The 27,780-nt window shown below is 42.6% G+C and overlaps 1 protein-coding gene across 2 annotated transcripts in view; it reads right to left on the bottom strand.

The window, feature by feature from the left end:
• ANKH (ANKH inorganic pyrophosphate transport regulator) overlaps positions 1-27,780 on the bottom strand; it is a 108,674-nt gene that overhangs the window by 41,107 nt on the left and 39,787 nt on the right. For both annotated transcript variants that reach the window (XM_013952782.2, XM_013952790.2), the window contains exon 2: positions 1,487-1,703. In XM_013952782.2, the coding sequence (XP_013808236.1) occupies positions 1,487-1,703 (217 nt within the window). The remainder of the gene's footprint in view (positions 1-1,486; positions 1,704-27,780) is intronic.

The raw sequence follows: 27,780 nt of genomic DNA, 5'->3' as shown, positions 1-27,780 counted from the left end.
TTTTCAGGCATAGACAAGTTAAAATACTAAAAAATATTTTGCTGTCTGCCACCATGAGCAGCTGAAGCTTGTGTGAAGCCCTTTAATTCAGGACTTTAAGGCATGGTAAGTACAGTCCTTGATTTTTATTTATTTTTTAATAACTGCAGAGAGGGCAGTTCAGAGGGTCTGAACTCAATAGGACTCTATTTCCAGGCAGCGCCAAGTAACTTACCTGGCATGTTTTCAAATGGCTGCCCTAAACACCTCTGATCAATAAAAAGTCCCGCATGGGACATGCAGGAACTGTACGCTGACTGGCAGCACGTTTGGTACTTGAGAGAGCAACAGCCTGATAATGTACAGTATCCCACATCCAGCCCACTCTGTAATTCCATGGCAATTCTGGATATTGCTATCATACTCGCTTTTCCCATTCATCTGCAACAGAAAGATCTGCTGCCCCAGGTAGCTCCCCTACCTCCTGTAGACCAACACACCCCTCCACAGGCTGCGGTGCTACCTCCCTCCCTCTTTCCACTCCTCAGAGCTCCCAGCTTTTAGGATTGTACCTGTTGAATGCAACGTGCTCTCTGCTGCTTCCTCCAGTATCTCCTGTTCCTCATGGCTGAGATACACTGGTTTCTGCTCTGTGAAATGAGCTAGAAGGTGCAGAGGATCTGGTGCAGTTCTTGAAGAGGTTGAAGTTAAAATCTTCCAGGTCACATGGCTTATTATTGTTGTGGTACTGGTTGATGCTTGACTTGATATCACGCTTCTCTAGTCTCTCAGGAACTTGCAAATTCTGTGGTTGCCTTACTTTTATATTCAGTATATTTCTGCTTGTGTATTTTCCTTGCTTTAGAGTACATTCAGGGAGCTGGCTCAGTTTGGCATAAAATGCTCTTAGTAGCTATTTCTCCTACAGATTAGTTATTCAACAGAAGTGGATGAAGACTAGCACTAGTGGAGAGTAATACTTGGTATTTTTAATGAGGTTGCTGGCACCTGCTTGCTTGGAGTTTTGTAGTGTAAGATGATAACTAGCAAAGGGATAGGCACAGAGGGAATACACCAATAATGCCACCAAATTTTGACAAACAGCTTTGCCTTACACATCTTGATGTCCTGCTACAAAGTGAGTGGTGAACCCATTCATGCACATACTGCTAGGTGATCATCCTACCACTAAGACTGAGCTATCAGCTTTGTGCAACCCGTTGATGTTGCCAGGTTGATACATCTGACAGCACGGGATAAGCAGCGAACTGAGCAGCCAGGCAGGTGAGCCCTGGAGGTGGAATCTGCCACTTAACAACCTGTTTAAAAAGTAATAAAAATTGCATGGCTTTGGCATGGTTCCAGCCCAAGAGCGTTCATTTCCTTGGCATTTCCTGTTGCACTTACAAACAAAATCTTAAGCCTACAGATTAATCAGTTTTGAACAACAGGTGAGGGACCGGAAACAAATTAAGAGATGTATTAATTAAATGTGAAGTGATCTTACCTATTAAGGTATGAAATATAGCAGCTACAGCTCCAGCCACAACCATGCACAAAACTGCTTTGGTCCTGTCTCGCTTGCTGTTCACAAACACCAGACCTACATTTTTGAAGTCACTCATTGGACCTGTGAAGAACTTCATCAGGGAGTACGCCAGCCCATAGCTGGCCAGCATTTCCACAGCATCTTCCTTGACAGCAGCAATACCCCTATTCAAGGCCTGTTGAAACACAGAAAGACAAAGAAAATAATGTAGCACATGTGCAGGCACACTGAAAAAATCTTCTGCAGCCTGTTTCTGTAGGAACAAGGAAGTTCAACTGTCATCATTTTTGCCCTGACTTGGCTCTTATTTCTCTGAGTTCAGAAGCAGAAAATGACTTGTGATGTAGCCAGCATGACAACTTCACATGGACAATAAAGGAACAGAAGATCTGAATATAATCTCTGTTTAAGGAACTAAGGTGACTATCTAATTCTAAAGTATCTAATGGAATCCTGCTATACCAGCAGTCAGTCTCTTTTCTTTTCAGAGTAACTTTATGGCATGATTAATGCATCATGGATGATACAAGACCATTTAAATGCCACTTTGAGGCCTGAGGCCTGAATTGAACCATGCACAGTCCTTGCAGGCCATTTAACTGCCCAGGTACAAAACTCTGACATAATATATATAGAAAATTCAGGAGCTAAAACTGCATTTCAGTGTATTGAGCTTTTCACTAGATCCCATGTAATTGTTGTGAAGAACTGACATTATCCCATGTTTTTATTATGAAACTAGACCAAATATGCACATGTCTAAACATATCTGTCCTCCTTTCATGTATTTCACAAGGCCCAGATCCTATATTCATTTGTATCTCTTTGTAGCATATTTAAAAAGAAATACAGCGCATGCACTTCAAGACCTTAATTCAAATAACCTACCAATTCATTCTAGACCTGTACTTAGGGAATGTCTGCCAATGAATCACCACAAATTAAATGGATAATTTTTATAACTAAGGTGAACCCTAGAAGGAATACATAACATTGCTTCAGACTCAAGCCTGCATCAAAATGCTTCTGAAATATTGAGTAAAAATGACAGAATGATAAATTTTATCTTCAGTGTGATAGCATCAGTCATCTGATATATTCAGCAAATTGTTAAAATAGGATTAGATCCAAAAAGCAAGAAGCATGAAATATGACTTTTTTTTCACAAGTATTTAGTTCTTATGGGTCACAGCTGACATGTGCTGACAGGGCCACAACAACTGGGTCAGCCAGGAACATCTCTCCAATCCATCCTGCAAATCCCAGTCTATCCACTTACACAGCACTTCTAACGCTGCTTTTTCTGAAAGAAAAAAACACAAACTGAGTATCAGCAGGTAACCAAGGTGAAGTCCTTCCATTTTAAATGTAAGTATGGTCTTTTTGTTGTAGGCTGTTGAGTTTTTTTCTTTTTTTGCAATGACCATGTAAGCATGCAAGTCCCACTGACTTCCAAAGAAACTGCATCTCCATGGCAGAAATTAGCATTTTTCCTACTGCTTTTCTTTTACATTCTTCCTGAAAATATGTGCTTAATTTCTTGAGACTAAAGCTGCACCATCAACATAGCAAAAGAAGATACCAACTTATCCATCACTGATATTTGCTGAATGTTTTTTTTGCAATGTGCTCTGACCTAAATATGTGAGGTTCCAAATGTTTTCACCCTTCTTGCTCCAATTTGTCCCTTCCTAGAAAATATCACATCTAAGATCCTGAAGACCTGCTGCTGCTATACACAGTCACTTCTGAGGTACAGATAATTCCACCTATTGCACTGATAAGCATTCAAATTATGTTCTATCTGCAGATGCCAAAAAAGATGTCATTCTGTGACACTAATGGATGCATAAAATTGTAGCCAGACAATCTGTAGAAAAGGCTGTGGCCTGTGAAATGAATAGTCAAACTTAGCTGCCTTTTATGATGATGCTTGTGATGATGTTATATTTGATATCCAAGTGTATACCGAGTTATAATCTTTTCATTTAAGCTTTCTAAAGATGTTAGATCTCCCTGCAGCTGTTGCCAATAATGGGGCAACATGGTCCTTAGATTAAGCCATATAGAGGGTTCCTTGATCATGGCTTTTTTCCCCTCTTTCCTCTTGTCCACAGTGAAAGACTTGAAATATTTGTGGCTACTCCAGTTTTAAGAGAAACAGAAAACCAGTTTCACATGCTCTAGTTTAAATGCTTCCTGTCACTTGCAAACAACAAATCTTTTCAGCACAATTCACAAGCACAAGTGCTTCCTTCCTAGCTTGGACCACTACTGAATATCAGAGTCCACAGGGGAAGATAGTGCCTTGGATAACTGTGGCTTCAAGAAATCAGACTCTGCCCATAGATCCAGCCCTGTAATCTCTCTGTATAGAGACAAACCTTTGCAGAGCACAAGCCTCAAGCCAGTGAAACTACCTCCATGTGGCTTTGGCCCCTCAGGACCTCAGTTTTCCACACAAGTAGGACAGAAATAAAGATCTGAGCACTCCTCTTCCTCTCCAGTTTTACAGGCTGAACTCTGATTTCTTGTGTTTGAACAAATTACAGCCAAGTAGATACATCTGAGTAACTTTCCCCAGACACATGCTGTGTACCGGGTAATGTAAACTGGCAAAACCCAAAAGGGACTTTGTAAGAGAAATGTTGCCATTAATTTATACTCCTGTGGAACTGTTGGCCGATGTGATGAAATACTCTAGAGGCGAGCCCTGAAAAAGCAATGCTCCTAAATGTTTCTTTGGAAAGAGTCTTAGAAAATGAACAGCCAATGGAGCCATCTACAGATGGTTTAGCTTTTGTAACTTTCTTTTTCCATTTCACTTTAAGAAGACAGTGCAAAAGACTTCATTCTCAGTTTCCAAACACTATACAAGCACTTTGTGAACTTTTCTACCCCAAGCACCTTACTGTGTCATTATTACTGAAGCTACTGGGCTCTTATTTGCTTTCCTTAAATTCACAAGAAACCCCATAAACTTGGGAAAGCTGATTTAGGGTGCAACATGAAAGATAAAGTCAGTTGATTTTTCATGGCATGTCAATCATGCACTTGGTAATCTTCCAGTTTAATTTCCTGTTAGGTTTTCAATTAAATCTCTAATAAAGAAAGAAAATTATACACCAAGACAAATCTCCATTTCTTTTTTATCTGACTGCATTTTATACACATTTTGTGTACACAAAAATCAATTATAAAAATTAGTCAGCAGCATGTGTATTCCATACTTGTTTCACATGCAAGAGAGCATTTCTCTACAAAGATTTGTGTGATTTAACTAAATCAGACAGAACCAAGTAGTAGTAATAATAACAAAAACAATACTTATACAATAAGTTAGCTTGATCATACATATTTCAGTTGCCATCCCACTTTCAATTGGCTTATTCACACCAACCCTGACGGGGGAACTAGGAAATGCAGGCGCTTGAAGAAAGACTACTGGTGATAGCACCTTCTCCTGAGTTTTTAATGAACAGCTAACTTAACGTGGCAGTAGGTGAAAATCTCACAATAAATCACTTTTCAGCAAAAGTGATTAAAACAAAGCCACTGTCATTGCTGACCCTTCTTTTAGAAATAACAAAAGAAACATGGAATGCTTCCAGGCTGAGCATTATCTGGTAGGTACATGAACCAGTTGGTCAAAGCAAGTCATATTCCTAAAACACTTCCCCAAAAGGTAGGCACTGAGGTCTATAGCTACTTCTTTGCAATGTCTTGCATAACACATGTTATTACCAGAAAGATGAAATCTTTACTAGAGGGCATGAGAACAACACCCTGAGCCCTATTCTTATGACAAGTTCTGTGCTGTCTCTAACGTCCGCTAAAATCAGAGAAGACTAGAGTTTTTAAATTCTCATGCAAAAGATTCAAGTCAGAAGAATACCAAATAACATACTTAGTGACATTTCAAATCAGTAACCACATCCTTAAAATTGGGTACTGCAGCTGGCTTTATCCTCTTAGAAGGAATGTAAGAGACCTTTATCAAATCTCTATGCAAGCCATGAATAATGGTTGAATGCAACAATCTTTTGCACGGAAAGACAGGGCTTTAAAAAGAAGCAATTGTGGAGAAAAATGACAGGGCCCTAGCTGCTTCAATTTTGCATGCCCTTTCAGCACTGTTCACTATTGCTGTCAGAAAAAAAGTTAGGTTGCAATCTACAGCTACACACCTCTGTGGCCAAAGAGTCAAAGTCCCTCCCTTAGGCTGGTTCTGTAAAGTTTGATCACCTCTTACATGATCCTCCCCTCCCAGTGACTGCAGGATGACTAGATTCTTTATTTCATATTGGATTACAGCTATAAAAGCATGAAAAAAAACACTGGCAATGCCACATCTGTTATACAGCCTCTCTTTTGCTTGTAAAATGGTTTAATACCTACCTAATGCATAGAATTTCAATAGTTTGTATCTCACTAGAAATGCACACTTTCTACTTCATTTGAAGTTAACTATTGACTATATAGTCAATACTTGACCAGTACATGTGTCAGGGTTGAATTTCAAGCAAAAGCAAATAAAATCTGAGAAACAGTAATTCTTGTCATGCCTCAATTTTGGTTATTCTGGAAAAGCAGACTGTGACCTAGAGGTAGCTGTCATGTCCTTGTCTTGTTCAGTTTGAAACTCAGTTTTTGCCTGAGCTGTTTTCAAGTCTGTTTTAACTATTTAGTTACCTGAGGATGACACCAGAGACCTGCTAAATTTGGCAGTAATTTGGCCAAGGATATCTTTGGTTCAAGGAACTTTTGTAGGAACCCTCATCCCCCCAAAACCTTTCTTCCTACCTGCCCTCCCCCAAGAAGATGGGAAAGAGCCAGTTAAAGAGCAAGCTGACGTAGGGGACAGCCTTTCTCCAATGTCCAGTAATCTCTCTCTTGATAATTGTTGGCTGAGTTTCATCTACTAAACCTTGTCACACTGACACCTCTGTATCAAATTTACTAGTAGACGCTGGCTGTTCTGCTTTGTACCGTCACAGTTGCATAAACAGCACTGCCAGAAGAGTATGTGACAAAGGCAGGACTCTTGAAGCATGATTAGACTATTGGATCAGTGCTCCCAGAGCACTGTGCTGTTTGCATCTCTGTTTCTGGTTTGGGGTTTACCGTAAAGGCAGCAGCCACTGGAAAGTAATTTGAGGGAAATTGCTAGTGCCCCAACACAGGTCTGTGTAGGACTTCCACAAGCATAGACATAAAAAGGGGAGAAAATGAGGTGAAAATAGCACACACCAATTTACTCTGGCTCAAGAAGACTGTCAAAGCATTGTGTTTGAAGAGACAGCCCTGAAGGGGTAGAGGCAAACTGATCTTGCAGCTAAAAACTGATGACTGCTCATTATTTGATTGTGCCTTTTCTTTTTTTTGCAATGCTTTTATCCTCATTTAGTATCTCTAATTTTGGGTCAGCAGCTGCTGCTGGTCATGTGTCAGATGACTGCAATGTCATCTGAGATCTATTTCTGTTAGTGCACTATTAAAATACATCTCTCCTACTCCCTTATTAAAGCCTGTTTTAAGAACAGACCACTAGTTTAGGCTTTCCCTGTCCACAATGCTGCAAGTGCTGAAAACAGTTCGACCCACCAAAATAATCCCCATCCACAGCCAGAGAGCACACTCCTGACCCCAGTCTGAAGGAAGAAGAAGAGATACCCATGCCAAGAGAGAGGACAGCTAGATGCCTGCTCGGTATGTGGGGTATCTTTGGAGAGGCCACTCTTGGAAGAGTATTAGGACTGCCCTGAAAACCAGAGATGCAGAGATTTTTGTCTCTTGCCTCCTCTAATTGAAAAGAAGCTGGAGATGCAAGCCAGGTGGCACAACTTTCCCTTAAAAAAACACTAGCGCACTAAAATTTCAATCAAATCTACCCTGCATACTTAAGTAAGGAGAATATGACCTAGAAGAAAGCCTGTATGCCCTGTGAAACAGCAAGCAATCCACAAAGAACAGAATGCAATCAATAACAATTTTTTTCCCATTCACCTTCCTGAGCAGAAATGAAAAGCAAGAATGAACATTTTTGCAAGATTCCTACTCTTATCTGAGTGAGCCTGCCACTCTGTGACCACGATCAGGCTCTCAGTTTTACTTGTTGACACTACCCACTCACTTTCCAATGTCAAAGCTGTGTAAAAGTGTGTCCTGGAAGAAATGAAGATTCTAAATCCACCATATAATTTTAGAGCACTCACAGCTTTCTCTAGACCCAGGGATACATCAGGGAACAGTACTTTTTAACAGGCACAGTCAGGAGGCATGTGAATAATTAGGGCAGCAGAGGCAATGCTGAGCTCAGCGAAAATGGAAAATCCTTCCCATTACAACTGCTAACGCAGAGGCGGGTGTGCTGGGGAGCTGGCAGACAAGCTATGGCATGCCAGCCTAGGGCATCCAGTGCCTGTGAGTAGGTTCATGCACAATAACCAGTGCAACAAGACAGGCAGCAACACAGAAAAGTGAGGGGAGTCCTTTGCTCTCAGAGCAATACGTGAGTTTTTTGCTCTGGTTTCCCTGGGAGCTTATCCATGAAGGTAAGAAGCATTTGCGTTTATGTCATGGAAGTATGGCTACCTCCAGTCTAAGTTTATTTGTCTTCAGATCTTCACTCAGAGGCCAGAGACTCATTTTCTCTTAAAAGCTATTTCTGTTGTAAACCTAAGAATACAGACAAATAACATTGAGACATAAATCAAAACATATAAAACTGGGAGAAGGTCATCTCCCCGTCTCTTCAAAATGCACTGTGGAATAGCTATCAATTTTTCACCAAATTCCATTTTGATTCCAGAGAGCACTAGGAAGGATGTAAACTAATATCATATATATATACACACAAAGAAAACCTGACTTAACCATAAATGATCCAGTACCTGCAGCGGTGCTCCTTACTTTGTTTTTAATTTCTCACAGGAACATCTGTGGCTACAGATTCTGTTCTCTTCCTTGCATTACACCCCTACGGTAAAATATAAACTGATTTACTATCAGTCAGTTGCATATTTCATAAAAACACATTTTCTCATGTTTATAAATTAAATCTCAGGAGGGGCTGTCATAGGACTTATTTGTATGCATACAGCATATTTAATCTACACAGGTCCCCTACCTGTCAGTCTGCCTCTGTATCAGCATTAACTCAGTCCCCACTGAAATATTCCTCACAGCTTTCTCTCTTTCTGAAATGGATATTGCCACTTTCTCCAAGGTCACATCTTCTTACCAGGTTCCAAAGAATCGCAGCCTGGTTCAGGTTGGAAGGGACCTTCCGGAGCCCCTGGTCCAAACAGGGCCAGTTTGGAGCAGGCTGCTCTGGGCTGTGCCCAGGCAAGGTCTGAACATCTTGGAGGAGATGCAGAGGAGACTCCACAACTTCTCTGGGCAAGCTGTTCCAGTGTCTGGCCATCCTCATCATGATTTTTTCTTTCTTAATATCTAATCCAAATGGGAATCAGAAGACCAATGGCCATCTCTCTTGGGCATTAAAACACGTTCTCTAATCAGCGAAGGTCCACGCTCCCAGCTTAGTTCAGAGTTTGCATTTTCACAGATTCCACTTTCCTGTGGACTCTACTCTTTCACCACTCTGCACTACTTCTCCTTGCTGCTTTCTTTCACCAAAGATCTTTTTGTTCTTGTCAATGATCCACCTAATAATTTCATCTCACTCCATGAAAATACTTAAGTTGCTCTTGTTTTTCAATTGTCACCCTTGCTTTTCAGTTTTCACCCTTCCTTTTCTGCTGTTTTTGGCTTTATCACAGATAGAACTTACATTCCACATAACACTATTTTTCAGTAATTTAGATGTTCTACTCCTTTCTTTTGCATTTCTAAGTTCATGGGTTACATATGAAGCTAGGCTATTGCTCTCTTTTTGCACATTATAAGTAGTTCTCCAAGGGTATTTTTTCAGATAAGGTTACCTAACACTCCTAATTACAAGTTCCTGTACTAAGTGTGAGTCTGTTTTTTTTTCCCTTAAAAAAAAAATCAGACTGTGGCATAGATTCAAATAAAAAATAAAAAATAAACCAAGCAAACATTTTAAGGCACAGCAGAGATTGCCTAGGCTGAAGTGCTTAAGGAACCAGGGGAACAAGGAAGCACTGCATCTGTCATTAGCTCACAGCAAAAGGGAAAGTGCTTCTCTTTCCATGGACTGAAGAAGCAGTACCCTAATAGATTTCTTTCTCTCAGGAATAGGTTTCTTTTTCTCAGGAATTGTGAGGTGATTTATTCTCCTATCCTGGCTCTTGTGGAATCACAGAATCACAGAATCGCTGAAGTTGGAAGGGACCTCTGGAGATCATCTAGTCCAATCCCCCTGCTCAAGCAGGGTCACCTAGAGCACATTGCACAGGATTGCATCCAGCCGCGTTTTGAATATCTCCAGAGAAGGAGACTCCACCACCTCTTGGGGCAACCTGTTCCAGTGCTCTGTCACCCTCACAGTGAAAAAGTTTTTCCTCATGTTCAGATGGAACTGCCTGTGTTTCAGTTTGTGCCCGTTGCCTCGCGTCCTGTCGCTTGGCACCACTGAAAAGAGTCTGGTCCCATCCTCTCGACACCCTCCCTTCAGATACTTGTACACGTTGATAAGATCTCCTCTCAGCCTTCTCTTCTCCAAGCTAAACAGGCCAAGCTCTCTCAGCCTTTCCTCATAAGAGAGATGCTCCAGTCCCCTAATCATCTTTGTGGCCCTTTGCTGGACTTGCTCCAGTAGTGCCACATCCCTCTTGTACTGGGGAGCCCAGAACCGGACGCAGTACTCCAGATGTGGCCTCAGCAGGGCTGAGTAGAGGGGGAGAATCACCTCCCTCGATCTGCTGGCAACACTCTTCCTTATGCACCCCAGGATACCATTGGCCTTCTTGGCCACAAGGGCACATTGCTGCCTCATGCTTAACTTGGTGTCCACCAGCACTCCCAGGTCCTTCTCGGCAGAGCTGCTTTCCAGCAGGTCAACCCCCAACCTGTACTGGTGCATGGGGTTATTCCTCCCCAGGTGCAGGACCCTGCACTTCCCTTTGTTGAACTTCATGAGGTTCCTCTCCGCCCAGCTCTCCAGCCTGTCCAAGTCTCTCTGAATGGCAGCACAGCCTTCTGGTGTATCAGCCACTCCTCCCAGTTTTGTATCATCAGCAAACTTGCTGAGGGTGCACTCTGTGCCTTCATCCAGGTCATTGATGAAGAAGTTGAACAAGACTGGACCCAGTACTGACCCCTGGGGGACACCGCTAGCTACAGGCCTCCAGCTAGACTGTGCCACTGATCACAACCCTCTGAGCTCTGCCATTCAGCCAGTTCTCAATCCACCTCACTGTCCACTCATCTAACCCACACTTCCTGAGCTTGTCTATGAGGATGCTATGGGAGACAGTGTCAAAAGCCTTGCTGAAGTCAAGGGAGACAACATCCACTGCTCTCCCCTCATCTACCCAGCCAGTCATTCCATCATAGAAGGCTATCAGATTGGTTAGGCATGATTTCCCCTTGGTGAAGCCATGCTGACTACTCCTGATCACCTTCTTTTCCTCCACATGCTTGGAGATGGCCTCCAGGATGAGCTGCTCCATCACCTTTCCAGGGATGCAGGTGAGGCTGACTGGCCTGTAGTTCCCCGGGTCCTCCTTCTTGCCCTTTTTGAAGACTGGGGTGACATTGGCTTTCTTCCAGTCCTCGGGCACCTCTCCTGTTCTCCATGACCTTTCAAAGATGATGGAGAGTGGCTTAGCAATAATGTCCGCCAGCTCCCTCAGCACTCGTGGGTGCATCCCATCAGGGCCCATGGATTTGTGGGTGTCAAGTTTGCTTAAATGATCTCTAACCCACTCCTCCTCCACCAAGGAAAAGTCTTCCTCTCTCCAGACTTTCTCTCTTGCCTCCAGGATCTGGGGTTCCTGAGGGCTGGCCTGAGCAGTAAAGACTGAAGCAAAGAAGGCATTCAGTAACTCTGCCTTCTCTGCATCCTTCGTCACCAGGGCACCCACCCCATTCAGCAAAGGGCCCACATTTTCCCTAGTCTTCCTCTTACTGCTGATGTATTTGAAGAAGCCCTTCTTGCTGTCCTTGACATCTCTAGCCAGATTTAATTCCAAACGGGCCTTAGCCTTCCTCGTCGCATCCCTGCATACTCTGACAACGTTCCTGTATTCCTCCCAAGTGGCCTGTCCCCCTTTCCACTTTCTGTATACTTCCTTCTTCTGGTTGAGTTTTGCCAGGAGCTCCTTGCTCATCCATGCAGGTCTCCTGCCTCCTTTGCTTGACTTCCTACTCATAGGGATGCACGGCTCCTGAGCCTGGAGGAAGTGATGTTTGAATATTAACCAGCTCTCTTGAACACTCCTTCCTTCTAGGGCCCTCACCCATGGGATTCCTCCAAGTAGGTCCCTGAAGAGGCCAAAGTTTGCTCTCCTGAAGTCCAGGGTTGCGATCCTACTTGGTGCCCTGCTGCCTCCTCGCAGGATCCTGAACTCCACCATCTCATGGTCACTGCAGCCAAGGCTGCCCCTGACCTTCACATCTTCCACCAGTCCTTCTTTGTTTGTTAGTACGAGGTGCAGCAGCACACCTCTCCTTGTTGGCTCCTCCACCACCTGTGTCAAGAAGTTGTCACCAATGCTCTGCAGGAACCTCCAGGACTGTTTGTGCCTAGCTGTGTTGTCTTTCCAGCAGATATCGGGGTGGTTGAAGTCCCCCATGAGAACCAGGGCCTGGGATCGTGAGGCTACTTCCAGCAGTCTGTAGAAGGCCTCATCGACTTCCTCATCCTGATCAGGTGGCCTGTAGTAAACACCCGCAACAGTGTCACCTCTGTTAGCCTGCCCTTTGATCCTTACCCATAAGCTCTCGACTCGCTCTCCATCCACCCCTAGGCACAGCTCAATACATTCCAGTTGCTCTCTCACATAAAGAGCAACTCTACCACCTCGCTTTCCTGGCCTGTCTTTCCTAAAAAGCACGTAGCCATCCATGACAGCACTCCAGTCATGCGAGCTATCCCACCATGTCTCTGTAATGGCAATGAGATCATGGCCCTGCGACCGCACACAGATCTCTAGTTCTTCCTGTTTGTTCCCCAAGCTGCGTGCATTGGTGTACAGGCATTTCAGAGAGGTGATCGAGCATGCAGGTTTCCCAGGAGGGGTAAAAGAGGATCCTCCATAGCCACATCCCATGCGCACTTCCCTAGCTGCATTCACCTGCTGGAGGCATCCTGACTTGAGCAGTCTTTTGCCAACTACCCTGCCACTATAACTCTCCCCTTCCCCCATCTTACCTAGTTTAAAGCCCTCCTTACCAGGTTGGCCAACCTGTTGGCAAAGACCCGCGTGCCCCGCCTCGTGAGGTGGATCCCATCTCTTGCCATCAGTTGTCGATCTTCAAACAGGGTCCCATGGTCGTAGAAACCAAAACCCTGTTGCCAACACCAGCGGCGCAGCCAGTCGTTACCCTGGAAAGTCCGTCTCCTCCTCCTCTCATCCATCCCCCTCACTGGCAGGATTGAGGAGAAGATGACCTGGGCTCCCAGACCCTTGACCACCATCCCCAGAGCTCTGAAATCCTGCTTGATGGTCTCCAGTTTGCCCTTGGTGTCATTGGCGCCCACATGGAAGAGCAGCAGTGGGTAATAGTCTGAAGCATGGACAAGCCTTGGCAGTCTTTCCATGACATCTCTCACACGAGCCCCCGGCAGGCCACAAACCTCTCTAGACAAGAGGTCAGGTCGGCAGATAGATGCCTCCGTCCCCTGCAGCAGGGAGTCCCCCACAACAATCACCCGCCGCTTTTTCCGGGTGTTCCAGCAGGGCACAGGGTCTGTTGTCCCAGGTACTTCCCTGGCAGCCATGCCCATCTCCTCCTCATCCTGGAGGGCAATAAACCTGTTCTTCAGCTTCAGGTCTTCAGGAGGAGTAGGAGCCTTTCTCCTCCCACGAGCAGTGACCAGTTTCCAGCCTTCTTCTACGATGTTATGATGTACCGTTTCACACGGCACAGAGCCCTCTGGCAACTCCACTGCTGCAGGGGGTTGGGACTCCTGGAGCTGTACAGTCTCCGAGAATACCCTGTCTATCTCCTGCTCTGCTTCTCGGATGCTGCGCAGCCTACTGACCTCCTCCCGTAACTCCCTTACCTGACGACACAACTCATCAACAGCAGCACACCTCCTGCAGGAGAGCTGGCTGCCAGCCCAGGCCTCCCGGAGAGGCCCCAAGCACTCCCTGCAGCCTGAGACCTGTAGAGCCGCATCTACTGTCAGAGGGTCGGTCTGGGTCGCAGCCTCTGACATAGCAACTCCAACAGCCGCTGGGGAACGCGCTGTGCGGCGTGTCACGACCATACTTGAGGAAGTGTACACCACAGGGAACAGAAACAAAGGTCCCTTTGTGCGTCCCTTCGCGCACCCTTCTGTGCGAACTGCTGCGCAAACTGCTGCATCTGTTCGCTGCCTCTGTTAGCTGCGCTCTAGGCCTGGCTCTTATATAGGCCTCTCCCTAGCACTGACTCACAGGGTGCTTGACCGCCCAATCAAGGGCCACTGGGATCAAAGGCCCCAACTCCCTCTGGCCAGGGGCAACCCAGAGAGCTTGTTAGCAGCAGCCACTCCTAGCTGGAGCTTTTCCCACGAGCTTTTCCCAGGAGAAGTCAAGGCCTCCTGCAGTTGTCCTTGCCTAGCTTCCCCTTTCCTGTTCACAGCGATCACCTTCTAGGTCCTCGGGGGTCCTCAGAAAGCCCACAACTTCCAACAAGATCCTCAAGTTCTAGTCAGAGCCCAAACACTGCTGCGCAAACTGCTGCGTCTGTTCACTGCCTCTGTTAGCTGCTGTTAGCTGCTGTCTCCTAGAGGCCAAATCAGCAAAGTTTACTTTTACCACTGCAACTGTCTTATTCCTGTCCACTTCCTACTCTTTGTTAGTGCTTAGGATCCCATATTCTCCTACCTGGAAGACAAATACCTAAGACAAATAACTGACTACCTACCTAAAATTGACACCTACCTAAGACAAATAATGGACTACCTATTGCCTAGTATCCCTTTTTGTATGGAATTTACAGGATGTAATAACCATATTTGGCAAACTCTGTGAGAGCCAGCAATAGAATTCAGGTTGTCAATACTGTAGCCAAAAACTATCATGTCACCACAAGCACAATCTTACCACTTCATGGCTGCTTTAGAGGAGACTAACCTACTACTGCTATCATGTAGAATTACTAATGTGCCACTGCCAGAGTGGGCAACCAGTTGGGATGGGGAGGTTACTTTAGCTGGAATTTGGCCACGCAAACATGCTTTCGTGTTTGGTGCAACAAAGTGGAAGCCTCCTAAAGTGTATCTGCTGCTAGGGAGAGCTTCTGTTAAATCAGCAGCTGATCTGCTTTGGAAAATAAACCCATTTTCAACTTTTGAAAATGCCAGAACTGTGAGCTGGCTACCTTTTGCCCCTCTCTCCCTTGTCCAGTGTGGTTCAAACTCCTCACTGCTAGAAGCAGACTAATGCTGTCATTGTCAATGGAGTTTCCCTGCTCATTCAGAGTTCCCTGCAAGTCTCATAACATATGTGCACTAAGCAAAATATGTAACACAAATGAGTCCCTGCTATTTAATGAACATTTCTTGCACATGATAAAAGGCTAACGCAAACTGAAGCAAGTATCTGCAGATTTTGTTCCTTCAGCTTTGGTCAATGTTGTCTCACTCTCTCACTGGAGACAAAAGAGGTAACAAGCTTGCTGAGCAAATGCACCAAATTCCTGACTTGTCATATGGCTGGACTTATAAAGAAAGGCAAACAACTGGTCTGGGCTTTTATTTTCCTCAGTACTGCACTATGCCAAGAAAAAGAACAATCTGTAAAGTGCATGTCCAAGTCACTATGCTTACAAAAAATGTGTATAACCATGCAATAAGGCTTCTGTGTCTGACTCGAGGAGTGGAAGGCTGCCCAGCTGTCCCTGAACATGCAGTACAGCAGGATGTTTACATTTACTTAGTGCACTGTGCAATTATTTGCTGTCCATTAACTTACTCTTAAAGCATTTATCTCCCCATGTGGCCTTGCAGTGACTTGTTACTAAGGTGCTAGGGCTTTGCCCAACTTCTGTTGAGCAGAACATATTTGAGGTCTGTGATTTTCATTGGCCGCTGTGTCAAGAGGGTGGAGCAGGGCTGGTGAAGGTTTGTTGTTAAACAGCTGCTCCATCCAGCATGCCGCTGGCTACACAAAGCACAGTTTGTTAGGTGAGAGTGCTGGAGGCTGTGACCAGAGGGCTGCCAGATTAGCTCATGTCTTAATTGCTTAGAAGCGAGAAATAGAGGGCACCCAGAATACCAGCCGAAATCCAAACTTGGTGTTTCCACTGCTGGAAACATCCACTGTAAACGAAGTCCATAACATCAATATGAAAACCTTTGTATCAGTTTTTCTTTCCCTTTCATTCTTGTCCTTCCTACCAGTTTTATTAGGATGAGATTAAAGTTATTTGGCTGATTGGAAACAAACTGTGGATAGTGACAGTGATTTCCTTTCTCTAGGACTGGTGAATTTATTGCAAAACTCACTCTGAAGCAGTTCCAGTTATTACAGCACTTTCCAACACTGCAATACCTACAGAAAGCAATGGTCCCTCTAAATTTGCAATTCTGCACCTAGATTTTGACCTAATATACCTGTTAACAAATGGGAAGTCAGGGGTAGAGGGGTGGAAGTGGAGGAAGACAGAAAGGGTGAACTGGTAAAGTTTCTTCAAAATATTTTTTTCTCTTAGAAAACTAATCTTTTATGCCCCCAGCCTAAGTTTTGAGAACCTTGAACTTCTCTCCCAGTTATTGCAGGTGGTGTTTACAGGATTGGCTAACGTTTCCTTTTAAAAATAACTTGCCTGTTTCAGTATCCAATGACATGAAGTCAACAAGTTAACTCACAATGAAATTATTGCACATACTTTTTTGTGGGGGTGTGTATGGTGCACAGAAAACTAACAAGTTTCTCTTGAAACCATGCACTTCTTTTGAGAACTACTGTCTTTCACGAAAAAAAGCCAAATATGATTTCTGCACAAGCATGCTTTTCACAACAGAGTCAGGTAGTGCCATTCTTAACCCTTCTTTTTTAAAACTGACCATTAGAGTCTTTCACTCTCAAATTGACACAGCAAAATACAAGAAATTTCCAGACTTATATGTACATTCAAACCTCTGCCCTCTTAAAGGCAATGACTGATGCAAAGGAACTTTACTAAATTTCTCAAATTTTGTGTAGTTGGGCTTTATTTTAGACCAAAGAGAGGATCAGCAGAAAATGGGTAGCTGCTTTCACAGATGTCAGGCTTTGCCACAACATACTACTCCAGTCTCTTTCATAGCAAGGAAACTCCCAATTTCAATACAGCTTTGCAGATCTCACCTGCAGAGAGAGAGCCTATAAGACAGGTGTGACTGCAGCAAATGTGAGGAGAAGGAATTTTCCCAGCAAGACTACATATTTTGGGCTGACAGAAGAACATGAGCAAGCTTGCACTGCATGTCTTCAGCCAAGGAAAATTCCGAAAGATATATGCCAAAAGGAGAAGTATTTTGTTTTATTTTGGAAATGCTGAGACACACTGATAATCTTTCTTTTTTGCCATGAAAAGTAATTGCATGTTTAAAAACAAGTCAAGTTTGACTTTAGAAGCTGTTGAGAAATTTCAGAATGTTTTGTTTGGGCTGAACTATCTTCCTCCATCTCTATCGTGAAAAGCTTTCTCTACTTGCAGAACAAAAACTTTTAATCTTTCACCTGATTCTAGGGCATTGGTCACACACTCACCATAAGATACTTCATAAGCAGAATGTCTCTTCTATTTTGGGTCTCAGTTTCTAGGCTGATTTTAAGGCATGAAGCTGTGTCGGGAAAACTGCTAAACTCTAATTCTCAAGTTAGGGTGGATGAGAATAATGAGTCAGCAACCGAGGCAAGGGTTGAAAATACCCTCTCTGAGATGGGAGAGTAGGAGGCAGTGGGAGCACTGATTACTGTTGCTCATGCGATCTCACGGCAGCTGGGAGCCCAGTTGCTGCTGTTATAATAAATGACTTTCCATGTCACTGAAAATCCAGGTAAAATACCAACTAATCTGAAACGCAGTCAGGCTAGATATGATCTGCCCTTACGGAGTTTGACAATGAAGGGGAGAACTGGAGAATGTATCAATGCTTCAAGCTTTTCCTCTGAACCTTTTAGGAACCGCATAACTTAAGAAGTGAAACAAAAAAACCAACATTGTTTCTGAATGCACTGGGACAGACAGACTACAGCTGGGGTTTTCCAGAGTAACCTCTAAATGCCTGGCAGTAATTAATCCTGCTACATCTTCACCAGATCCTTGGCTAATGCTTCTACAAGGAATTCCTTAAGTGGTACCTAGGCAGCCTTTCCCTCAGGGAAGAGCTGTTAGAAATACCCCCGGGAGTTGTAGCAAGCCTTGCAACCTTTATTTTTCTGTGTCTGGCAGGCATGAATCTTAACTATAACTTCAATCACAAGCGACTTTGTGAGTCTTCTTGCTTATGCTAAGCATGTGATATAATGTGATGCTTAATCTAATTTCAGAAGTGTCTACCCCTGAGTTCAAAGGATCTGAATTAAAAAATACATATATACATATATATATATTTTAAAAGCTCTTCCACCTTAAAGGGTGATCAGATGTACAGTGGATGGGTTGCTCCACTATTTGAGCAACTGTAAATACTGTCCTAGCAATTCTTAAACAGGGTGTGTTGTCTAATACCATTTAGACAGACGCCTTCAGCAACAGACCACCCCCTGTCGTCAGATGTTTTATATAATAGCTCAACACTCCTTCACTCATGTGCCTACATCAAATTTACCTCCAAGCACAAAGCTATCTTTACTGGCATCCTTTCTCACTCTTGCTTTCCTTATGCCCTCATGCAATGATCATTTCCTATTAAATGTGATGCTGAATAGCAATGAAAATTTTTCTATTAATCCCCTGTCTCTCACTCCTCTCCTTGCATTGGATAGTTAAACCTTATTAGCTTATTTTCATTTGTCTTAAATAAGCACAAGACCCTGACTTGCCAAATTAAGCAAAAACACTGATGGAATTCCAGAAGCTTAAGTAAAGCTAATACCGAAGCATTGCAGCACATCTGATAATTTTGCCTACTATGTTTTTATGTCTGAGTCACTGATTTTAACTAATGAATTTCCTTACTGCTGTATTTCAAAGTGGTGACAAATGATGAAGACAGACTACCTACCATTCCTTCACATTAGTACTCTGTGTTGTGCAGAAGGCCTCACTGTGAGGAGAATAGTCTCCAACCACAGTCTCCTTGCTTCTGCACCATTCCTGTTCTGCCTTGTCAATCGTTTAACACCCTATTTTCATAAAGTCAGAGGAGATGCAATCTCTTTTCCATCTTCTCCATACTTGAGTCTTTTTCCCCTTTTGCTGATGTGAATGGAAGCGCACAGGATGTCAAAAATTAATTCAGCATAGCTAAAATTTATCTCAGAGCTGCTTTAATATGAAATACAAAACTGGCTTTGGATGAGCATCTTGCCAAGATTCTTACTGAGGGGGTGAGAGTTGAGTCGAGTGTTGCACTATTGCTGTTGCAGGGACTGCGAAACTGAGCTGGCCTGGTATGATAGTGTAGTATGGAGATCAGCAAGTTTTACTCAGTGAACTAATAGCTAGTTTTACTCAATGAATTCTTAGCTACATGTCTCTGTCTACAGGAACAATAGATTAAAATTTATCCTTTGCTGAAATCTTCAAAGACAGAGGATATAATCCAATATAAGGCACAAAGTTGGAAAAATAAAAAATTATGGAAGAATGATGAGATGGACTGATAAAAAGCAGCGGATGCTCTGCTCATCATGATGTTTCCATGTACTCCAGCTTCTGCACTGGTGAAATCCTAACCCTTAGAGGATGTTGGATGTAGTTCATACTTCCTGGGCAGCTGGGCAAAAGCATGAATGCTTCCAGCTTCTGAAGCGTGATAATGTTAAGGGAACCACCTTGGACTGCAATGGGCATACCTACTTGGGGTAAATCTACTGATGAAACTCTTGTAGGTGTAGTGCATAATACTAGAATATAAACACTGCAGAAGCAAGCATGAAGCCAACAGTATATAGTGATCCTGACTAAACTCTTTTTTTATTTATGTGGTAGAAAAACTGAAAAAAGGATGACCACAGTGACTGTGAAATACCTCTGGGAGGTAAATGCCAGAAAGGCACAGAGATCATTAAGTCTAAAGGACTACGTAGGTCAGGAACAAATTAGTCTATGCTGGTCTTGGCAAAGGAATTCTTTTGGTCATTAGGGAAATGAGGTCCTGGAGCAGACTTTTAAGAGGTGTAGTAGGAGCAAACATCTGAAATATTTTGAAGTAGTCTATGCTGGTTGCTGTCTCCCAACACAATCTGGAAGGTATGCTTGCAAGGAAAACTAAAAATTCTTTGAGATAATGCCTCTTGTCAGTTTTAATTGCTACTCCCCCGGTCATGTTCTTGCTGATTATCAAATATGTTTGTTTTGAACAAGCTAGAACAAAAGACTTGTTCATACCAGTTGCTGGTCTTGAAGGAAAAATTTTAACTGGTGCTAAAACCAGCTTATATTTTGCTGGAATGCAAGAAGGGCTCTAGCTTAGAGACCGGTCTAAGAGCAGTAGGAGTGTTGTGGGATGACCCTCCGTAGCACTGTCATTTCAAAGTGGTGATCCTAAAAAGACAGATGTTCAAAACCAGCTTACTAGAACTGTAAAAGCATTGTTTTCTATTCCAAGTATTTAGAAACTTTAGAAATTCTGCACAGCACACAGCTTTTCTAAACTCTCTATTTGAAATTCTTTGCCCCAAGAGTAAAAAACTATGGGTAAAGTGCAAGGAGGTGTCAAGGCACCTCTGTTGAATAGACTACAGTGAACCTTGGACAAATGTGGGCTTTGTAATTGCCAGAATCTAGATCAGGTAGCATTACAATTAGGATATGTTATTCCTAAAAAATTTAAGTAAATTAAGCTTGAGACAGCATAGTCAACTGGATGTGAAAAAACAGCATGTTTATAAGATTGTTGCCCCATGCGAGTTCGTTTCTGTTAGGCCTCTTGTTTCACTTACACACTTACACGCTCCCCTGGCCAAGTGCTGAGTCAGATCCATAGGGATTCCAGCCATTCTTCAACCTTGGATCACAGCACAGATATCTGAATTAGCTTTAAAAGCACTGTAAATTACTGCCTTCTGTGCCGCTGGGCAAGACCAAATTGCATCAGACATAAGAAAAGGACTCTATTCTCATAAACTTAGAAGCAGAGGAAATAATTTCAGAGGAACTTCTCCTTTGTGCTCATACCTATTCATATATATTTCCTTATCTATGAGGCATCTCCCTTACTACTTCTGTGCTCTCTTTTTGAAGACTTGACTTTATGTTTCAACCTCCCTAATTTCAACGTATGATACCAGGGGGAAATTCTTTATTGATGATGAAGTGGAGAACTGTTGCCGTCATTTCAAATTTAAGCTACCAGTGTGCCCTGTTTGTCAACTCCAGGCAAGAGTGTCAAAATCGCATTTTATAATAGGAACTTGGCTGCAATAATTCTGTAAATCAATTAACAATCTCTTAATCAAGTACAATAAATGCTGGGTGAAGAATTCAATTTCTTTTTCTAACTATATGACTTATTTCACTCCAAACAAAAGACAGGGCCACTCAATTGCACGTTCAAATATTAGAAATTCTCCTTTGCAGTCAGTAAAAAAGCTGCTGTTGTTGATCAAAGTGCTTTAAAAAATAAGGTATTCCTTTTAATTACAAAATGCTCACAATGTCTTTCTCCCAGGAGGCTACCTTGATTCCTTTTAATGAAGATGCCTTTGAGGAAGCAGATGCTTGTCACAGTGGTATATGCGGATTAAGCCTTTTCTCCCTGAAACGCGGGGGATTTATAGCTGAAAAGAGCCTTGAATTATAGGCATTGTAAAATTAAAAGGCGATTCTACTCTGAAGTTGTGTTGCATGATTATTTTGTAACCTGAATAGTGCAGGACACAGCAGAATAGTTCTACCCTCTTTCATTCATGGTTTTTATTTGACCTCCAATTTGGGGATCAAATTTTGAGCCCCAATTCGGGCTAGCACAACTGTGTCCCCTGAGATTTTTGTGTGGTGAGAAAGATCTATAGCACTAATGGAAGCACTGTCAAAGACAGTACAATCCAAAGTTTTCCGCTAACCTCCCGATGCGGTGTCGGAATGAGCTGGCACTCTTTACACTCGATGTTTTCATACTGAGATGCACAATACAAATGTTCAGCCTAGATTGCTTCCAAACCCTGACCTACACACTGACGTAGCTCTCCCTTGCCATTTCAGTGGCAAAGGACTGGTCCTAACAGAGTTGGTGGCATGACAGCATTTAATTCAAATTAGCTGTGAAGTTCAGGGTGTACGAAGGCATGTCCTAGTCTGTTGACTTACTGCACCAGGATTAATTTCTCAGGAGTGACAGGCAACAGGGAGGCCACTCAGCAACGGGCATCTCTGTTGCCTGCAGTGGCAAAGTGCTCGCCCTTCCAGTAAATGGGCAGATGCCAACTGATAGAAAGGGTTCTGGAGGGGTTACTAAAGCAACATTAAATATCAAGTCATGTAGTCAGAAGCATCTCTGGGAAAAAAGAAGTCCTATAAAATGAAAAAAAGGGGAAAATTATTATTTTTTTATTTAGAATTTTATAAATGGCCATGAGGGCTTCTTGAGATGAGGCTCCAACTGATATCAAAACGGTAATAATTTGAAGTACAGGGTGATCCTTGTCGCTCTGTAATATCTATTTCATTGTCACAAGCTAGACAGTCAAAGCTGCTCAAAGAATCTTTAAACAAGAAACAGCTCCAGATATTCAAGCCCCTATCTAATGTAATATCATTACGATGAACAAAATTCCTCTGTAAAGAACAACAGTATAATTTCCAGCGACCCTCTGCAATTAGTACAGCGTTGAACTTGATTCATTTATATCACATATTCCATACTGTAACAATCAGCATAGCTCCTATTGAAATAGAAGTTCCCATGCTGTGAAGACTGTGCCACAAAGTAGTGCATGAGTTTTCTTAAACTGTTTCTTTTTTCAAGCTCATGTTTTGTGAATGGAGAATAAATGTATTTAAAGTGCTGTTTTATGCAAGTAGTAGGACCTGATCCAGTGGCCTCTGAACTCAGTGCAACTCAAAAAGTATGTTTCCCTTGAGGAAGAACAAGGTTTTCCCCTTTCTTTCAGGGCCTTTAGTTGTATGATTTTGCTTCCCAAGATATCCCACTAGAAGACATGGAAGGATGTACTGAGTTTTGAGACCTTCCGCTCTGATCTCATCCAACTTCACCACCCAAGCAGATGAAACAATACAAGCAAGAAGGCAGGAAAAGTACAGTTCTGCATGAAGTGGCGCTGCTCTGTTTTGCTTTGAATGTACTATTGCTTTTAATATTCAAAAGGTAGTATCTTTTAAAGGGTGCTATCAACTCTCAACCTTGCTATCTGTGATCATGAAAAAAAGTTGCCCTTTTTGTAAGACTTGGACATGTTTCTGTTACAGCTGCCCAGCGAAACATTCCTGAAGTTCCACTTAAATAAGGGTCTTTGCTTTCTGTCCTAAATTCATGTTACTTATTTGAGGGTGTTCGCAAAGGTGCCATAATCTTCCCAGCATGTTTACATTTCAGAGCAATGTTCATTTGGTGCCTTTCACCGTTGATGTAGTTCTATGATGTACAACTGCATAAATGGTATTTATTTATTTATTTAACTTGAAATACTAGTTCAAATTAGGATTACAGTTCTTTTCTGGAGATCTGAAGAACTGAAAAGGCTTAAGCATCCATGAATTTAAGAGACCTTACTGTGTTATCGTATGCTGTGTAATACAACCTGAGGTTCAACAGCTATGCTGTACAGATGCACAGAAGCTGACGTGTATGCTATTGGCAGTTTTGATTTTGAATTGCTTTGCCAAACAGCTTTCGAACTTTTTGATTTCAAACTGAGACTTTCCCTGCTGGTTGTTTGCCTAGAACAAATTAATAAACTGCAAAACAAGCATACAGTGGAACTATACACAATATCTCAATCATATCAGTACTAGAAGACATCTCAATAATCTCTCTTTAACCAGAAGTCTTTTCTTTCTCCTGCTCTTAGAGAATCTGATATTAACATCATCAAACATTTATTAGCTACTTCTGTGACAAGACTATGCCATGCCACAGAAGATTATGATTTCCCTTCAGGACAAAGTAGGCTGAAATAAATAGATTGTAAAAGAGGAAAGAGAAATCCAGTTAGTGCAAAAATGGATATTCCATTTGAAGTTGTACATACAGCCTAAGTCCTTAGCCTTCATGATATGAAGGGCATTTTTGGACCCTAATGTTTACTGATTTGGTGGCAAGTTAGGAAGTTCTTCAGAATGATTGGCAATATGAATTGAGCATGTTTACTCAACTCACTTTCTCACCAGTAAGCATGTGATGGGAAAGTGAAGAGTTACAATTCGTTGCTCCTGAAGAGCATCTGGGGAAGGCAGCAAAACATCCAGCAACATACATGCAGTCATGCCGGCAATGGCAGAAAAAAATGGAGGGAGAGTACAGCTTTGGAAGATGCTGTGAGAAAAGGCTTACAGAGGAAGGGACTACAAGACTTCAAACAGAAAAATACTTGCAAGTTATGGTTTTGGTAGAGTTTCACTACCTTCCCTTTTTCCACTGCAGTAAAGAGGTATCTCTGTTGATAGCAGTAACGATAGAGGGGACTGCAAGGGTGAGTGGGGAAACTAAGCCTCATGCATATCACAAGTGTTGTTTTGACAAGCCTACTCGGTTCTACTTGCACATTTTATTTTCTAGGCAATTGTAGATCTTATCATGGAATGCTACCAAGTCAGTGGGAAGAAGGACTGCTAGTTTCAGCTAATAAAAAATCCCAGTCTACTGTAGATTTCTCTGAACAGTTCTGTGGGTGTATTCCTGGAACTGCTATTTTACTGCATTCTGACCATGTTACATACTTTACCCACATGAAGTAAACAACCAAACTTGTACATTATAAGAGTGAAAACAAAAAGTGGGTGAAAATCCTCAAATGATTGCTCAGGAGAAAAAATAATGATGAACACTTCAGAAAATGACCACTGAAGTTGAATATTCTCCTCCTCCTATTATTATTTGCAATGTTTCAAACAATAAAAAATATCATTCCAAAATTAAATGAATTCCTCACCACTGTATTTTCAAAAAATAAAGCAATGCTGAGCATAGGAAAAGCTGAGATAGAAGCTAAACTCAGTAAGTTCAATGTAGGGTCCAGACAACGACAGCTAGACAGCCTCAAACCTTTGAAAGAATCAGTGTATGAAATTGCAGGGGTTTTAATTAATCTGTCATGCTGGTGTTAGTACAGTCTGATTAGATAACAGCATCTGATATGGTATCACATAACAGAGGAGTCATCAAACTGAATAATTAGGTGGATTAGAAGAGGACCTGAAATGCTTATGGGGCTGGCTCAAAGAGATATGCAATCAGCAGTGCTGAAAGTGGACACACTGGGCTCAAAGGAATTTACTGGTGAGGCTCCTTAAGATCAAACTGATCTTCTTTAGTGTTTTCATTAATTTTCATTCACCATATTGCAAAGGGTATGAATATGGAGATTACATATGCCAAGGATGCAAATCTAGTTAGTACCACGAGTACAAGAGAGGATTGGGATTTCTTACAGAGTGAACCAGATGACTTTGAGACTTATGTAATAAAAATAGGATGAAAAAAGTACAAAACACCAAGCTAAATACAGGGGACTAACAACAAGAATTTCTGCCATCAGCCAAGAACTCATCAGTTAGACTGGGTATAGGAGCTTGTTGCCAAATGACTGACTGGCAGTGTGATGCAGTCATGGAAAAAGGCTAATGCACTTGGTGGATGGGTCTGGTGAGGTATTTCTGGTAGAGACTGAGAAATACTGTTGCTATTTTAAGGCCTTGTTAAGACTACAGCAGGAATAACTCCATAAGTGATCAAGGAAGAAGCTTTCAGAGCAGGCCTAGTTCAGTGCAAGGATCTTCAGTTGACTAAGGGGTACAGAGCACCCTGACCATGCGTGAAGAACCCAGAAGAGCTTGCTTTCCTTAGCAAAGTCAAGGCTCAGAGGCTGGCATAACCATGATGGAAAAAAACAGAGGAAGAAAAGACATTTAATTTAAAAGACAGTGCTGACATTAGAACAAATAGGGATAAGTAGCACGTGGATACATTTTGGTTGTAGTTTAGAACAAAGTCCTCTAACCACCAAAACAGAAGTCTACCTTCCCTCTACAGGTAACAAGAGCAAAAAGACATATGGCATGATCCCTCTCATAAATACATAATTTGAGCTCCTGAGGGTAACAAAACATGAACTGAAAAACCAGGGAGGTGCCTTCATCTTATTTTTTAATTTATTTCCATAGGCGCTAATGTCCCTTGGATCTCTGGTCTCTTTTATCCCTCATTCTTTTCGTACAATGCCCAAAAGGAGGACCAGGGAACACTCACCAACACCAGCTTTTAACCGAGGGGCCTTGCCTCCTCTGGTGGAGGACCCTCCCAAGGCCAACTTCAGTCGAGGGTTCCACCTTAGGTGTTCCCGGTCCCACACCAGAGCTCTTTCTCCAGTGACTAAAAACGGAGACTAGCTTTCCTGGGCTTAAAGTAAACCTGTCTGAATACCTGCCTCAGTCCCCAGAGCCTTCCAATATACTATTTTCTTCTGTGATCACTGATCACTGCATAACCCATTTTTCCCCCTCTCTCCCTTTCAGGCATTGAGCTTCTAACACAAAACAGCTGGGCCAGCCTAAGAGGCAGCATGTTGCAGTGCTGCTGAGAGCCTGTGTGCGAGCGCACGTGTGTGTGGAAGAACTCTGTTTTGGGGGTTTGTTGTTGTTTTTTTCTAGTAGCTGTGCTTTTTCTGCTTGTCATGCCACAGTATGGTTATAGCTTCCTCTTTCTTCGGTTTCTGGTTTCCTCTTTCTCTTCAACAAGTAACAGGGCAAATTTACAGTCTTTCAAAAGAGGCTTGTAAGAGAGGGGTGGGTCACAACTGCATCACCCCTCTTTCCAATGCCAGATTAGTCAGCTGTCCATCAACTACCTATCACTGCATCTGCTTCTCCTCTGTCTGTACACTACATTCATGTTGCGCCAGCCCGTCAGCGGCAAAGAGTACTGTACACTTAAGGATATCTCTTTTTTTGTTTCTTTAATCATGCTGGCTTCAGTTTTTATTAGCCTTGCCACAAGTTATCTCCTTTAGCATCAGTTAAACATTTTATCAGCATCACTGTTTTTACTTTACCATGTATACAAACAGAACAGATGAATATATATTAAAAGATACAACAGAGATAACTACCTGTGCACGGCAAGCCAAGGTAATGAGAAATCTGACTAAGGATTTTATGTTGTATTTTCTAAAAGGGAGATATCATATGAGGGTTTTGCATTCAATACGGTGCTCAGGCTTGGAAGAGTGCAGGCTCAGAATCTTATTTCGGTAAAAGGGGGTGATAGGACGTGTGTCCTTCTTCCCCTGTTTAAATCTTGGAAAAACCTTAAGTGGGTACGAAAGGGGGAAGGCATGAGAGATCTGCTGTTACTAGGTGCCTTTTAGAATCATTTGGCTAAAAGTGTAGAAGGGGAAGTCATTTATAAAACTAAGAAGCCTAAATCTTTTTGCAGTTTGTGGCATGTCTGCCTCTCATTAGACACAATGATCAAGAATCAGCCTGACATTCTCAGTGGAAGGGCCATCATCAGTTGGTCTAGATACAAATGATAAGACGTGCTTAAGAAACAGAGAAAGAGCACAGGTATAGAGATGCAAGTGAGAAAAGCCTGAGACAGCACATTGTAGTTTACAGTCTTAGGTAACTTATTTTTGTCAGTCAGATATGTTTTCCTTGCACAGAAATGGCTTGGAGTCAGATCAGAAAGCATATGGGGGAAGAGAAACCCGTACCAAGGGCTGCCCCATGTGAAATGCATGCTGTCATGACTCTAGTTCCAGCGGGGACCTCTTTTGTGAGCCCACCAGCTAGGAATAAGTCAGGTGTGCTGTGCCTCGAAATGATTTGAGGCCTCTTCA

Source organism: Apteryx mantelli, chromosome 2 (assembly GCF_036417845.1).
Source record: "Apteryx mantelli isolate bAptMan1 chromosome 2, bAptMan1.hap1, whole genome shotgun sequence".
Lineage (NCBI taxonomy): Eukaryota > Metazoa > Chordata > Aves > Apterygiformes > Apterygidae > Apteryx > Apteryx mantelli.
The sequence above is the reverse complement of the archived record's forward strand: the minus strand, read 5'-3'. Positions and strand labels throughout refer to the sequence as shown.